The 15166-nt window shown below is 36.4% G+C and overlaps 1 protein-coding gene across 5 annotated transcripts in view; it reads right to left on the minus strand.

The window, feature by feature from the left end:
• Positions 1–793: 793 nt before the first annotated feature.
• The window catches only part of MARK1 (microtubule affinity regulating kinase 1), a 61833-nt gene continuing 47460 nt past the window's right edge, over positions 794–15166 (minus strand). For 2 of the 5 annotated variants that reach the window (XM_082307473.1, XM_082307471.1), the window contains exons 13-18: positions 14602–14795; positions 11873–11973; positions 8852–9013; positions 7803–8054; positions 4974–5018; positions 794–2853 (exon numbers count right to left, since the gene is read on the minus strand). In XM_082307473.1, coding sequence (XP_082163599.1) covers positions 2499–2853; positions 4974–5018; positions 7803–8054; positions 8852–9013; positions 11873–11973; positions 14602–14795 — 1109 coding nt within the window. In that variant the 3' untranslated portion in view covers positions 794–2498. Of the gene's footprint in view, positions 2854–4973; positions 5019–7802; positions 8058–8851; positions 9014–11872; positions 11974–14601; positions 14796–15166 lie in introns of all 5 variants that reach the window. The other 3 variants (XM_082307472.1, XM_082307470.1, XM_082307474.1) reach the window with 2 other exon arrangements.

A 15166-nucleotide genomic window follows, 5' to 3' on the forward strand; every position in this document is an offset into this window, starting at 1 on the left:
GCGCACGAGGTGGTTCACAGCTCATCTTCCAACAAGGCAAAAGGAGGGTTTGGGAATCAGGGCAATTTCACACTGCTGGCAGCTACTGGAAGTAATACCATTTGCAAACTGTCCGTACATAGAAACATTAAATTGGCACTTTGGGGTGCCGTGTTTCATGGGAGAGTTGAACTAAAATTTGTAACCTCTGTCCTCCTGAAATGCTGCCTGTGCTTTGCGGAACATTAATACATCTCTGGTTACACGAAGTGCTGAAAGCCAGCGACAACCTAGGGCAGAGTTAGCCATGTAAAAACAGGGCCTGCAAAGCGGGAAGCTAGCGTAAGTAACTTAATCTACCATCTCACAGCATGACCTGTATTTTTTCCACCGAAGCTTCTGAAAAGGCAAAGGGTTTTGTTTCATGACTAAGTTCATATGTGATCTTGGATTAACATCACGGTTACGTTCCAGTGGTGTATTTTCAAGGATAACTGAACAGTCATGGACACATACAGGTAAATTGAGCAGACACACCCCCCCTCCCCCCCGACCCCGAGGCTGATTTCAGGTGAATTTCTGGAAAAGCTCCTGGACATCCATTTCTAAGTGCTAAACCATTGCTACTTTCTGGACAGCACAGGACCACAGAACCAATGCAATGCTAATCTTGAATTCACACAACATTGAAGATGAAACCTGTACAGCTTTAGACTATTCTACTACCTGCAGTAATTACTGCGCTTTTATAAAGGGCAAACAACAAGTATTTTAGTATGAGAACTGTTCAAGTAAGTTTTAATAGAGTGCACCAGTGAATCAAGATGACTTGCATCAGATTTTGTTTCAATGAACATCAGATAAAAAAAAGAAAAGGGGCTACAGTTCTTTCTTTCCAAACACCACCCTTTTTCTAAGGCAACAATACACGTCCATTTCCGAACATAACTGTTACAGAGGAAAGCTACATCACAGTACAGTATGTAAAGTCCATCTCAGTCAAGAAGCCATTAGAGAATGGCACATTTACTACACTTACAGCCTTCTAACTTAGGGTTACAGAGTTTACCACAGCTTTTTTTTTAGTTTTTATTTTTTAAAGTGACAATTTCTTAATGAACTTTCTATTCTTCACAAGAGTGTGCAGATGGGGCCCATATGTTGATATTACAGTAATTACGACATTAAATAACATTGCACAACCAACCTCTATGGTTAATTCAGTACAAAATAACAAGTATTAAAATGTACCAGTACTAGTGGTTTTACATAGTTATAATCATTAATTATGAAGGAAAAAAATGTGGGTTTTTTTTTTTTTTCTTTTCTTTTCCGTAGGCAAGTGCCTAATTACAAAGCTGCACATTACAGGCATAATGATGTGGAATAAATACAAGAAATCTGGTAAAATATTAAACACAAACAGGTTACATGGGAACAAACTGTACAACCACAAAAGCATAAATCAACAATTTATCATTATAAACAATGTATGTTTAGCTGTAAAATATTATGTGGAATTGCATGTACTCTTTGGAGGCACATGTTCCAAAAGCCAAGCTAATTCCTGAGGTGGTATTATTAACGTATACAATTGGTCAACACTTCAGATTACCTTGTGCTATTAAACAGTCCCAATATTAATATATTTCCATAAAATGGAATTTATAGTATTCTGAAGGCAGCAAACAAGTGATATTTTACACCATGATATTCAAATGAAATAGTTGCGGTTCTCCATTTTGGTGCTACATTTGTTAATGGGCCATGGGAGTAAGCACTGTAATTTGCAGACAGAACATCACTTACGCCTGGTTTCTGTTCCCCCACAGCTCTGAGCTGGCCCAAGGCAAGAACAAAGTTTTTAAACGGTAAGTGCCAACACTGTAAACATGTATTTTTTTTTTTTTTTCCCCAACTAAACACTGTCCAATAACAAGGATAAGAGCCAAAGATAAGCAGAACAGTCTCGTGTAGAACAAAAGCCGATTATTCATCGACTTTTGGTTCAAATCATGAACAATCTTTAAATAATTAAAAATGGTCATGCTACAGTTGTGAAAACTATTTTTGTGCATTTGACTCAGGACACAAGTTTTTTTAAAAAACGCATGATAGAGGTAAGACTTATAAAAACCACCAAAAATGTAAATGATAGGGAAGAACTTTTCCAACTGAAAGCATCAAACATACATTTCTGTGCAGAAATCTAGACAACTATACAAGATCTGAATTTAAGCAGTCATCTTTTTATTATACAACTCTATGAACATAAAATGAACAGAATGCTCTATATACTTACCTGTACATGTGAACATAACTTCTTTAGCTACAGTTATTTAATATAGGTCATACTGGATTTAACTTTACAATTCTGAATAACTATGTATAACCTTATTGCAATAAGGGCAATTTCTACATGGGGAGTTTCACAGGCCAATCACGTTAGGCGTAACCAGTACATTCAAAGTGTAGATCATGTATGAATCTTCCCTGATCCCAAAAAATTTAGGTTCTCTTTACAGCTTAAGCTCGTTTGCTATCTTGGATGCAATGTTCTTAAATGCGATAGAAGTCCCGGATATTCTCTTGAAACGAACTCCATTGAGCGACAATCGTGGCAGTTTGCAGACTTCCATCTCCCACTGAACAAGGCTATCTTGTCGTGCATCACCATGAACACAGAAGAGCAAAAACCTCTCTTTTTGTTCGTAATCACAGTTATTAGCGTCTAACACTTTCCGAATCTCTCTCATCATATCGTTCGGGTCCATAGAACTAGTGGTCTTCATACTCCACGTGAACCGCAAGGAGCGTGGCTTCGAATCTTTGCTATCCTCCTTCTCCCTGTCTTTTGGCTCCCCAGAAGCACTCCTGGAAGAAGTGACATACAGAACAGTCAAAAATAAAAGCAGTATAGCCGAAAGACAGAAGAGAAATACAGTTCTAGGACAGGGGTTTCTAAACTGCGACTGACACACCACTAGTCACACGCAAGCTAATTCAAAGAGTTAGATGGATACTGTGGGAACAGTTGTGCACCATCTCCTACACTCGTGCACGCTTCGGCACAGCACTGGGAGCTGCTACCAGCACTGGTGCAGCTCCCAGCGGTGGCACACAAGCAAAGCAAGTTTGGAAACCCCTGCTCTAAAACTTTCTGATGACAACATGTGCAATGGTAACTGCAGCAGACACACGTTACTCCATACTGCTCCAAAGAAAGTGGAATCTATGTAAAAGCATGACTGAAGTTCTGCTGATTTCATGATCTGGAGCATGCCATACACCAACAAAACTGAAGTTGAGGGACACAATCCTGAAGCATAAATCATACTGTAAAAGCAGCAGAGGAAGAAACCCCACCCTGCGATTCAAAAGTCTTCAGTTAATTCCCTCCCCTCTTTTCCGCCTTTCCCGCTTTTGCATTTGTTATGTATTTTTGACCTCTCTCTGTGTAAAAAGACCTTATAATAACATGCTTTATTTTAACTGATGAAGCAGAATTTTGTGCTGTAATACGGTCGTAAACAGCTTGTTTGTCAACCAATTGAGTACAGAGCCAGCAGCTTTTTCACCAAAGAAACAGTGACATGTAGACACCAAGTATTTTAGTTGATAAAATGACTCGGACAAAGTTTCAAGGGAGTAGTTTCCAATGAATGTTCTTACTCTAATGCTTCCTTACTGAATAGATTACTTACTCCATTCTAGAAAGCATTTTGAGAAACAGCACTAATTATTTTAAAGTAGTTCCACAGCCAACTATTTGTGTTCTTGTCCCAGGTACTTAAGACGCCTGATGCCTCCCCATCCATCACTGGGGAAAGGTGCTGTTCTCATTTCGATAATCTATAAACTGTCACTATTCAGAGAGGAGTCAAAACAAGCATTTTTAAATTCACTTTCAGTGTGTTCCCCAGAGAACCACATCGATATTAAGGGATAGAGCATGGCAGGGATAAGATCTCAAACAACTTTTAGCCCAAAACAGACACTGTAGGATGACAAAAAGTAGAGGAAGCTAGAGAATGAAAGCAAGAGCTGAAAGCAACTTCACACTTCATTTCATTTGAACATTTGATTACTCTTTTCCCTTTCCATGTCAAGAATTTGACAGCTAACAGACTTTGAATTGAAAAGAGCTAACGTACATAAAATGCATTATGTATTAAACAATGTATCCTGTTAAGAATGTGCTGCTTTTTTTTTTTTTTAAATAAAGGCTTTCTGTTTTGAAAACTAAGTTGATACTTTCTGTACGTAACCAGTTTAGAATGCAAACTACAATGCCTGTTCATTAGAGAGCATAAAAATAAAAAGTTATGCACTGTGCTAAGCACACCAAAGATGCAGAACCAAATGCTGAAACATGGCAAAAGAGCAGATATACTGGAAAACGAGCATATGAAGGAATGCTTTATTACTAACAAAGCATCTACAGATTTGTGTACAGCAGTTGCCATACAAATTCAATATTTAGCAGTCACCAGCCTTTTTGTCTGAATGTCACTTATTTTATTCTCAGAGCAAAGTGACATTCATTTCTCAGGGACTGGAAGGTGTTTACTTCTGGCAAACAGCAGCTTTAGTAATGAACACAGTATGTAACTATAGTAAAAATTTAATATATACACACGGGCACACACAAAGTATACTACATTTTCCACTGAAACCAAAAGTAAACACCATTAAATATTTATAAGCCAAAACATGATTTTAAGTGCCTAAATGATTGGTTAACTCCTACCCTGGGCTTTATTATTCAAAGGAATATGCTTAAATAAAGTTTTATATTAAATACTTCGCAGGAAAGCAAAAATGAGGGATAAAGGACCTCACCAAAACCCCCTCCCCCCCCAATAAAAAACATTTTTGAAATGCAGATTACTTAAGCACTATTCTATTTTACATCCTGATTAAAAATCTTTAAGAAATCACTTAAACCTTGATGCGAAAGACCTAGGAGCGAAGTATTAATAGTGGCTCCTCACCTTGAGGTGTCAGTTCTGCCACTGGCTTCGCCTTCACTTGGATCCCTCAAAACAAAGTTAAGGTTGAGATTCAATGATAAAGGTGAAAAATAAAAGTTAAGAAAACCTACATCTAGAACAATGTTAAATAGCTACCGAACAAAAAAAAAAAAATCAGTAATGTCAAGCCTAATACTGTTTAATAGTATTTTTTCACAGCTGTAATTTTAATTCCCGTTTATGATACCTTAACTTCTTTCAGCTCTGACATGTAATTGTTTAAAGTTTTTTTTTTAAACTGATGGTAAAATTAACATGTTCTCAACCGACTGCAGACAGAGCAATGGCCACATGTAATTCCAGCAAGCACAGAGGAGCAGTCGATCAAGGTGGTCCGGGGGGCTCCACTCTGCACCCTTCTGGGCCAGGCCTTTAGACCTCAGTCCTGAAAGCACCGAGGTACATGCCCATGCTTAAGCACACTCAAGTAATTAAAGATAAGACGTGCCTAAGAGTTTGCAATACCAAATGTTTGGAGCCCAGTTCAGAAAGGTTACTTCAACATCTGCTTAACGTTAAGCAAATCAGCTGTTACATTGACTTCGGCAAGATTACTGGTGAACTTGAGGTTAAATATATATTTTTTATCTTGTTGAATTAGAGCTGTACTTTACCAAGGAACTGTTTTGTATTATGCCTTTTTAGTCTGAAGCAACTTGAAAAATATCCAGAAATTGTATAAGCCACCCAGGTACGTTCCTAGTGCTGCTGTACAAACATTTTAGCACCCAATTTCAATTAGCTAATTAATTTAATACCTTCAAAACACAAATACTTTAGTAACTAACATCAGAGAAGTATCATCTGACATAAACCATTGATTAAAAAATACTTCAATACCCTATTCATTAAGCATTCTCATTATGCATTTATTTTATATACTTACCAGAAAAGGCATTTACCTTTGCCAAAAGATAGTAAAAAAAGTCTTTCATGACACCTTCTAGTCAAAGTATGCTTTAAACCATTATTTCCTGAACAGTACAGAAGTTAAAAGGCATGCAGTTACGTGATCCAACTAGAAGAGCAAAAAACCCCCCTGAACCTCCACCCATGTAATCCCAGCCACTAAAAATCTCAAACAACCCAAAGTTTAAAAAAATAAAAACACAACAAAACACCAACAAACACATGCCCCCCAGCAACAAAACAAACAAACAAAAGCCCTACAAGGCCTTCACTATAGGAAAATGTATTTTTAGCAGTATAAAACATAATAGGATATTGTATAAAAAAGTTCTATTGTAAAGATAATTTTAAAAAACATCAATTTACAATATGTTAATTCTAAATACACAATGTACAATATTATTTTAATATTGTAGTTTAACATAATGAAAATATTAATTCTTCGATCTGACTCTCCAAAAAAATTCAAGATACCATTCCTTGCAAATAACAGTGAGCTATAAAGCAAAAAACCAGCCTGTGCTCTTGAAATCGGTTAGTTACTTAACAGAAAATACCTTTCTTCCCATTTGGAATTCTACACTGACACACCTGACTACGCTCTAACTTTTTTTTTTTTTTCTTTTTAAAACCAGAGATCAAACTCTCTCCCCCCAACTATGTAAGTGCTGGAGATACGAATAATGGAGGATCATAGTCATGTATCTTCAGGTTTCTGAAAAAAGAAAAGCATTCACATACTTTTTTTTTTTTTTTTAGGTCATCACAGGAGGTATTACTTAGACAGACACTGATGCACTATCAGCTCACCAGGTTAAATCCATTTTATGAGGAACATAACTGCATTTCTAGCTTTCTCTCTTCTTTTCCCTTGTAATACCACCTTACGCAATTCATATTTTACTTACAAATTTGCAACTATTAGCTTAACCTAACTTTGATTTTTTTTTTTTTTTTTTTTACACACAAATCCGAGAATTCACTATGTAACAGCATAATTCTGCAAAGAAAATAGAGGTTTCCAAGATATAATTCTGTTGTAAAACTGACAATAATGCAGTATGGACACATCCATAAGTAGGCTTAAGAATTATAGGTAAATCACTGTCAGAAAGAGGCAAACTGATAATTAAGTCCCCTTTTGGGAAAGCTATTGTGACTGTTGAGTCAACAGTCATTTGATTTTAAGCAGCGTATCTGAAAGTCTTTGCCAGCACCTCTCCTCACAGTATTACTACTGTTAGCATCATCACAGGAATAAACGTAGGTCCAGGGTGTGTGGGTTTTCTTCTTTCAGAATCCTGAACTTACATTTGAAGAAGCTGGTAACATAATATGAGAGGCTGCATGATACTGAAATATTAGTATATCCAGACTTCTGCCCACTTCTAAGCTTCTCATTTATTCACAGACTTAAGAATTCCCTGAAATAATGTTATACCTATTCCCTCTAAGCACAGCAATAAAATCGTTGTAAATATAGTCCTTGCAACGAACTGCACCCAGTTAAAATACTGTTAACATTAAGCAATGACTTATTTTTAAGTCACTGCTTCCAGTATTTAAGTTCATTTGATTTAAACTCAATTGTAGCATCTTTGTATTTTAGCTGAAAAGCATGAGCAAAAAAAATTTTGAGTAGCGTTCTCTTGCTCCTTTAAGACAAAGAAGCAGAATAGCTGGTCAAACATAAGGGTTACAATATACACAGAGAAGTAAAACAAGGCAGGTTCTGGAAGGAACACACAAACAAGCAGCATTCTAACTAAATTTACATTTACTTCAAACTTAAAACTAGAAATTCTCAATGACTTCGCAATTATGGCCCTACTTATAGGCTGGGCTTTTTTTTTTTTTTCTCTTAAAAATCGAGGTACTAACCTGCGAACAAACTTGGAAGTTATCTTGCTTATTATACCAGTTGATGTCCCTCTTCTAGCATGTGCAAAAGCACCGGTTTCATGTGATGGTGAGGCGGGCGGTCCATTGTAAGTGGCATTACGCCGCTCCCTTAGCTGCTCACCATGGAAAGTGCTTCGACTTGAACTCCCCCGAGGAAAGCGGGTTCGGTCTGGAGTGGTAGTGCTAATACTATGAGCAGATGGGGAAGCAGCAGGCACTCTTTGAGTTGCACTGCTGGGAAAACAGAAGCATAAATAAAGACTATGCTAGAAACCCTCCTACACGACAACCATTTCTCAAAGATAGGAAAAAACCCCCGCTCTTGATTCTTTTTTTTTTTTTTTTTTAAAAACCTGAATCCACTACTGATTTGCTTTTATGATTCATACTTAGAAATAATCAAGAGATATTTTCATTGTAAAATCAAATTATTTCAAGTATTAAGAGCAGTTAAAAAAGTATACACAGATGATAGGACAAAAGGTAGAAAAGTCTGTAGTAAGATCTGAAAGTGTTCCCAGCCCTCTTCTGGAAAAATATGTTCATCAAAACCTTTAACACACAAACACTCCAAAAACTTAACAGATATTTCTTAAGAAGTAATCATCTGGCACAAATAATAAATGTATAAAGCTATCTGGGCAGTTAATAGTAAGAGCAACTATACTATGCTGCTTTTAGACAGAAATGAGCCTAGCAATCTACAAAACCAAGAGGTTAGCATTTCAGTATTTCATTTGAATGGTGGTCTGTGCTGCACGGTCCTTTCTAAATTAGTTAAATTCTTAAGTTTTCCAGAAGCTTCCAGAGGGAGGCAGTCAAGGAACTTCTTTAACTGTATGCAAACATGTGAGATGAACAAAGTCAGGCTTAAATCATCTGTAATACCCACACTACTTGAGTAAGCTACTGTTAGAATGCAACATGACAGTTTTGAATAGATTACAAACATATTGAAGCATATCATGAACTGAACAACAACATTTTTAAAGTGCACAGCATTAAAGAAACAATAATCAATTTATTACCTTGGTCGGTAAGCTTCAGTGCCATCTTTGATGGTTGGCAGTGTAACTTTTATAGGGTGTCCAGAGGCAGACATGGACTTTTGATGTCGAGGCCGTGTTGATACAGCAGAAGCTACAGTAGAGCCTGCAGAAGATGTGCTACTCGCAGACATTTCTGTTAGGCTTTTACCATGGCAGCAAGGCAGGAGGGATGGACGAATGAAAAGGGAAAAGAAAAGTTAGTGTAAAACCCTATAGAAAACAGGGAAAACAACAACTAATTTTCTTTTATAACATGGCAAGTGCTGTTTAAATAACCAGAAGACTGAGTGACCAGGCTGCCTTAGTCAGCTAAAATACAGAATTCTGAGAAAATTATATTCATCCATAAATCAAGTCACCACATATGTTAAATTAGGCCTTTCCACTCCTCCCAAGATTAAAGCTTACACACACATTATTCAAAGTAATGAAGAAAGACTACAAAGAGTACATGGAAATAGTGAAAAACACTGAAAAAGAAATTTGCCAAAGACTTAAATAGATTGATTAAATAGACTCTCTTTGTGTGAAATGAATACCCTTATTTTCAGTTAAAACTCAAACACCTAAAACTTGGAACATTTGGAACTGTTGTCATATTATCACTTGGAAGTGACTGTGTTTTTAAAGTACCAAGTTGTACTTCTCCTCTGGACTTTTCCGTAGTGTTTTAAGGGAAAGGTAGCTCCATCAGAAAGCCCCGAGCTCTGGAAGAGAAGGTCAACAGGCAGCAACCACTCAACAGCCACGAAAGCAGTTCTGAATTATTTTTTCCCCTTATTTACCAAAAAGGTTGCCATTTTTGAACTTTTGGTAAGTGGTCAAAATATTCTCAGGAGGGGAGAAAAATTCCCTTCCATTCTGATTAAGTTCTTCCAAATGTTTTCAGCCATTGAACAGTTAGAGGTGTTATATCACTAAGGAACAATGAAGACAAACAAAACAGCCTCCTGTCTATATTTCTAATCATTTTGTTTTCTACCATGGTAACACCTTGGAATGTTATGTATTTGGAATTACTTGTACCTTATTACATGGCTACTACACTTCTTCAGCAACAAAAAAAATTGTATTCATTTCTGAAAGACATCTTCAATACCTTCGAGAATGTCAATATGCCATAAAATGCCTCTAACAGTGACGGCATTGCAATTTCAAAAAAATCCTCTGGTTATCAGTACCTGGGGCTGCCATGCTGGATGTCTTCCAAAAGATAAAATCCCTACAGGCACATGATAACCAAAACTCCTCAACCTGCCTTCAAATAAGCACTGAAAAGTGAAATAAAATTTTGAAAAGCTGTAAAAGCTCACTCAGGAGCTTACCTCTCTGACAGAGACATGATGTAAAAGCCTGCCCACGACCCCAGGAAGAAGGCAGTGCTCCCCCCAGGCGAGGGGAGGCTTCTTCCTGAGCCTGGCAGAGCAGCACCTGCTGCGGACAAAATGGTTTGCTCTGCTTCAAGCAAAAATATTCTCCTCCTGTACCAGGTCTCTATCCCAGCCACTGCTAGGCTAGGCCAACCCTTTCAAGATACAGTTCCTTCCACCGATACTTTTATTTCTGCTTTGCCTAAATGGCAAGGAAGGGATGAAAGTAGCGGCAAAACTACCGTGTTATTAATTTTTAAAACAAAAGTCAAATGACTTAAGCCAAACTACAGCTTTGCCTCTACAAGCATAAATGAAATTGCATTAATAATGTATTAGCAACAACAGGCCCAAAGCTAAATAAAATCTGTAGCAAAGAGGTAAAGATTTTGGATGAATAATCCAATGACACAAGATGTTCAGCTACACCAAATCCAAACTGAACTGCAACACGATGTATGGTAGGAAAGGCAAAAATACAACTCAAAAGAAAATTCTCGTCCTTAATTTTTCAGAACATGCTCAAAGAATTGAGCATATTCATTGCACTGATGAAAGGAATAGGGATTAAGAGTCGGCTGTCTTTTCAGTACTATTAATCTATTTTAGTATATATTTTAACCCTAAACAACCTGTGTTATCTTTCTTTTTAAAAAAGGATTGTTACAAAAGTTGTTCAAATATTTTAAATATATAATATTTTAAATGGTACAAAAAAAATTTGGAAAGACACTTTCGAAAACACCCATCTAATAATTTGAAATTAATATTGAAAATTAGTTTTGTGCTTTTTAACATACCTCCTTAAAGCAATTTAAATAGCTGTACTTTACATGTTCCATAGTTCATCATTTAAATATAGATCCACAGCCACTTTTCCTATTTCCAAAATTAAATGCATCATTACTAGATTATGTTATTTCATGCTAGGGATTTTTTGGTTCATTTTACCTTAACCATTTTATTTAAATAGCTTAAAAAAATCAGAGTAGGATCTATTGCTTTAAACTAGAAAAATCCAGGTTTTTTTACTCTCTATTAAAGCCAATGCTTTATTTTTCAGTCAGGTACAGGGGTAAACTAACACCAAGGATGAACAAAGAACATACTTCTTAAAAAGTAATTGTGGCAATGTTAAATACAATAGTATTTAACAAAACACACTAAACCGAGTGTAATTATTATCCCACATACAGATACAAATTGGTTACCATCACTACTAAAATATTATTTAGGCCAAAAAATGGTATCAAAAAGGATTGACGAGTCTTAACAATTTCAACTTTTTGAGTGATTACTAGGAGAAATGAAAAAGGATCAGGCTACGCTGTTAGGGCAATCCATCTGAAGTTCTCGACAGTTGAACTGCCTACTTAGTTGTGAGCATAGTTACTCTGTGTTGGAAGACACCCCTTAGTAATAAATGTGATTCCATAAAAAGAGGCAAAGGCAGATATACACATTTAGTTCTAAGTTTCATCACAAACATAGAAACTGCAGTGGAAGACAAGATGAAAACATATAGTCGGACTTTATGTATTTCACACCATGCTTCGTAACAGTACTGATTAATTGCATAACCTACTTCTTCTATGCCTCAGTTCTTGTAGCAAGAAAAGTTGAAGCATACCTGTTGTCCTTCCCATTCTGTATCGCAGAATAGCGATCTGAAGAACGTTCACAAACGTAAGTGTTCCTCCTTGTCATTCCACTACCAGAAAATACATTATTCTAGAAGAAAATTAAGACTAAAATTAAATTAAATACTTTATTCTACTATATATTATGTTGTACAAAAATGTAAGCATTGGAAGCAAATCAAAATAGAGTTTCAGCTGTTTATATATATTCTTAATGTCTTCAAATGAACTAGGTTAATCTGTTGACACAAATCATTTATATCATTAGCTATTTTTTTCCAATAGCTCATTCACCATCTCATTACTGTACCGCTGAGAGTACGCTAAAAGTGGAGAAATTTAATTTTGCTGACACTTGTTTTACTAAGTATTATTATCCAATTCCCACATACTATGTTACTGAATTATTTGGCTTTGGGATCAAAAGAACGAACTGGAATCCCAGAGAACACAGCTATCTGGCAGGCTGAAAGGCTTCCCTGTGCAGATTAAGTTGCCAACTAGAGCTCCAGCCTTACAGTTTGTTGCCCCCGTCAGAGGAGTTTTCAAGAGAAAAATGAAAAGATTATCGATCTGCGTCAGTCAACCCAGAAATTATGATGCAGATAACATGCCAAGTAGGTCTTGGAGCAATGAATACTGATGGAACTTTCTGTTACTAATTTCAGTTTGCACACGCTTCATAAAATACCTGCAAACGTGCTCTTCCTCCCCCTGCCATGCACAGATTAGCTGCTCAAGATTTCCTTTCAGTACATGACGTACCAGTCTCAGTTTTTAATACAGTGCATATTGAATTTGGGGTGGGAGAGGTTTGCAGAGTGCTAACATTACATATTGATGCATGTTGACAAAAGATTTCAAATACACTAAATTCAGGGTACTGTAGGACATCATGAACTCTGCAAGATTTACTGTGTGTTTAGGTCTCCCTCATCTACAGCTTTTCGGCATTAGTATCACCCTGCAGAGACTACTGAATAAACTGTTTCAAACCCAATTTGTAAGGAAGATTAATGACTGCAGTAACTGTTTTTGAAATTAAACTCTTGTAAGTTAGGCTAATATGACTGAAGGTGATAAATGTTTTTAAGAAATTCTGCCTTCTCTAACAATGTTACCCTCAAAGTTACACAAAAGTATTTTAAAATTGTGCACATTAAATTAGCTTTGTTCATTTTAAATGTTTGAGTTTTAAAAAACTTAACTTTTTTTCTGTGTAAGCTGCTCAACCTGAACTGTTGTTGCAATATCAGACACCGCTATTCCTTTATTGTGCCTATCACAAAGCCTTTCGAAGTCCCCAAAAGAGTAACAGAGCTAAAAATGTACAAATACTGAAGTTGCCATTAGCAAGTAAATAAATTTCTCATTCTTCATAGCAAAGATACTCCATTTAATTAGTTCTCACAAAGCAGAGAAATGCTTTTGACATTTCAGCGTGTACCATACATGACTGTAATCAGCTTTGGGGCAATATAGTTTTGGGAAAGCTCAGATATGAAATCTAATCTTAGAAGACTCAGTGCATGCAATCCACACAGCCATAATTTCAAAGACTCTTGCAGGGGGGAGGAACGCTATTTAAAATTTGAAAAAAAAAAAAAAAAAAAAAAAAAAGTTTAAAGCATCTGCAGATATATTGCAGACACAGCCTGCAGAACATTAAGAGTTAAATGAACTTCAGCATTTATTTTGTTTAAAGAGAATTCCAGCAGAAACACGAATCATCTATCATCTTCCCAGAATATCCAAGATGGGAGCCAGCACATAGAATCCCAAAGGACAATGAGAATTCCTGCTGCTCATCTACTGTTTTAAAAGATGGCCAGAATTTTTGTATTTAATACAGCACATCTCTTAAATAGCAAAAAGTATGCTTGAATCTTAAATTACGATTCATGTGTATTCCCCCCCCCCCAAACTCTTGCTCCTAAGTAGCTGTTTAAACACCATAAAATACTTTTTCATTGTGTATCGTAAAACCTGATACCACTGCACATGAACTTCCACAAGGCAACGTAGATGCTTTCATATTAGGAGAGACAGACTCTCCTATTTGGAACAAAGCTGTCTGAGGCAGTAATATGATAGTGGTTTACAAAACTACAAATGATATCATAACAGAAGAACTAGCAAATTAATAATTTCTTAACATAAGAACCAGGTTGTAACTCATAACATGAACAGGCACATACACCAGGGAATAAGTGCGTTGTTCCCCCTCACCTCACCCCATTTCTGAAGTCCAAAATGAAGTGGTTTCAGAAAGCTAAAAGACAAATTCACAGAGGAAAAAAAAGTTCATGAGGGATATCATGTAGGATCATTCAGATGAAATCTCCACTTCAAGAAGTCCCTTGACTTCCCTGTAGATATTACAAGCATTAGAAACCAGAAAAAGAGCACTCCATGTTAGCTCTGTTCTTATGTTCTTTCATGTCCACTATTTGTCTTGACGGATCTTCACTTTGCCCAAATGCAGACATTCTCGTGCTTACTGTTATGTTAGTGTTAGAAAAAGTAAAGTTGTGGGGGGAAGGGAAAGGTTTATTTTAAAAGACATCCACTGTAGCCTATTTCTGTCTGCCAGTAAAAGTTACCAGAAATAGACTTAGCGGCTTATTCAGTAACCATTATGTCTATAGTAACCTTATGCTGCAGATTTTGTTTAAATAGGGAAAAACAAATATAACAAGCCAAAAGCTCACACACTCACACTGGGAACTGTAGTTGATTTCTTTCTTTCTGGACCCACAAGTGGACTTGCAGCCATCTCTCCTTTGGATCCCACTGTAGTGCTGCTAAGTTTGCGTGAGACATCTTTGTCCCAGTCTTCTTTCTGTTCACTTTCCACACTATTTGCCTGAGCCCTTTTTGTGTATGACACAGCAGGAGGAATTGAGGGACCAACTGCCAAATAAAAACAGTATTAATAATACCTAAAAATAATCACTGCATTTTTCTTGGCCAAAATAGTCTAAATATAATTCTCCGAGTCCAAAAAAAGCATTTGAACAAGTATGACTGCAAACTCAGCACATGTACCAACCTATTAAATTGAGCTTTGACAGCCTACGTTCTTTTTACCCACTCTCTCTTCATTACCAATTTGCAGTTCAGAATTAGTTTCCATTTCATATCAATATGTAAAACCTAGAAGAGTATTGTAATTCTCCTTTCAAACCCATGTAATTTATGCAATATTATGAAAAAAGGAATTAGAGGATACTTTTCAAATTACTTTTTTTAGTACTTTTTTTGCCGCATATCTTTTCTTCTAA

The sequence above is a fragment of the Platalea leucorodia genome (genome assembly GCF_965183815.1).
Source record: "Platalea leucorodia genome assembly, chromosome: 3".
Lineage (NCBI taxonomy): Eukaryota > Metazoa > Chordata > Aves > Pelecaniformes > Threskiornithidae > Platalea > Platalea leucorodia.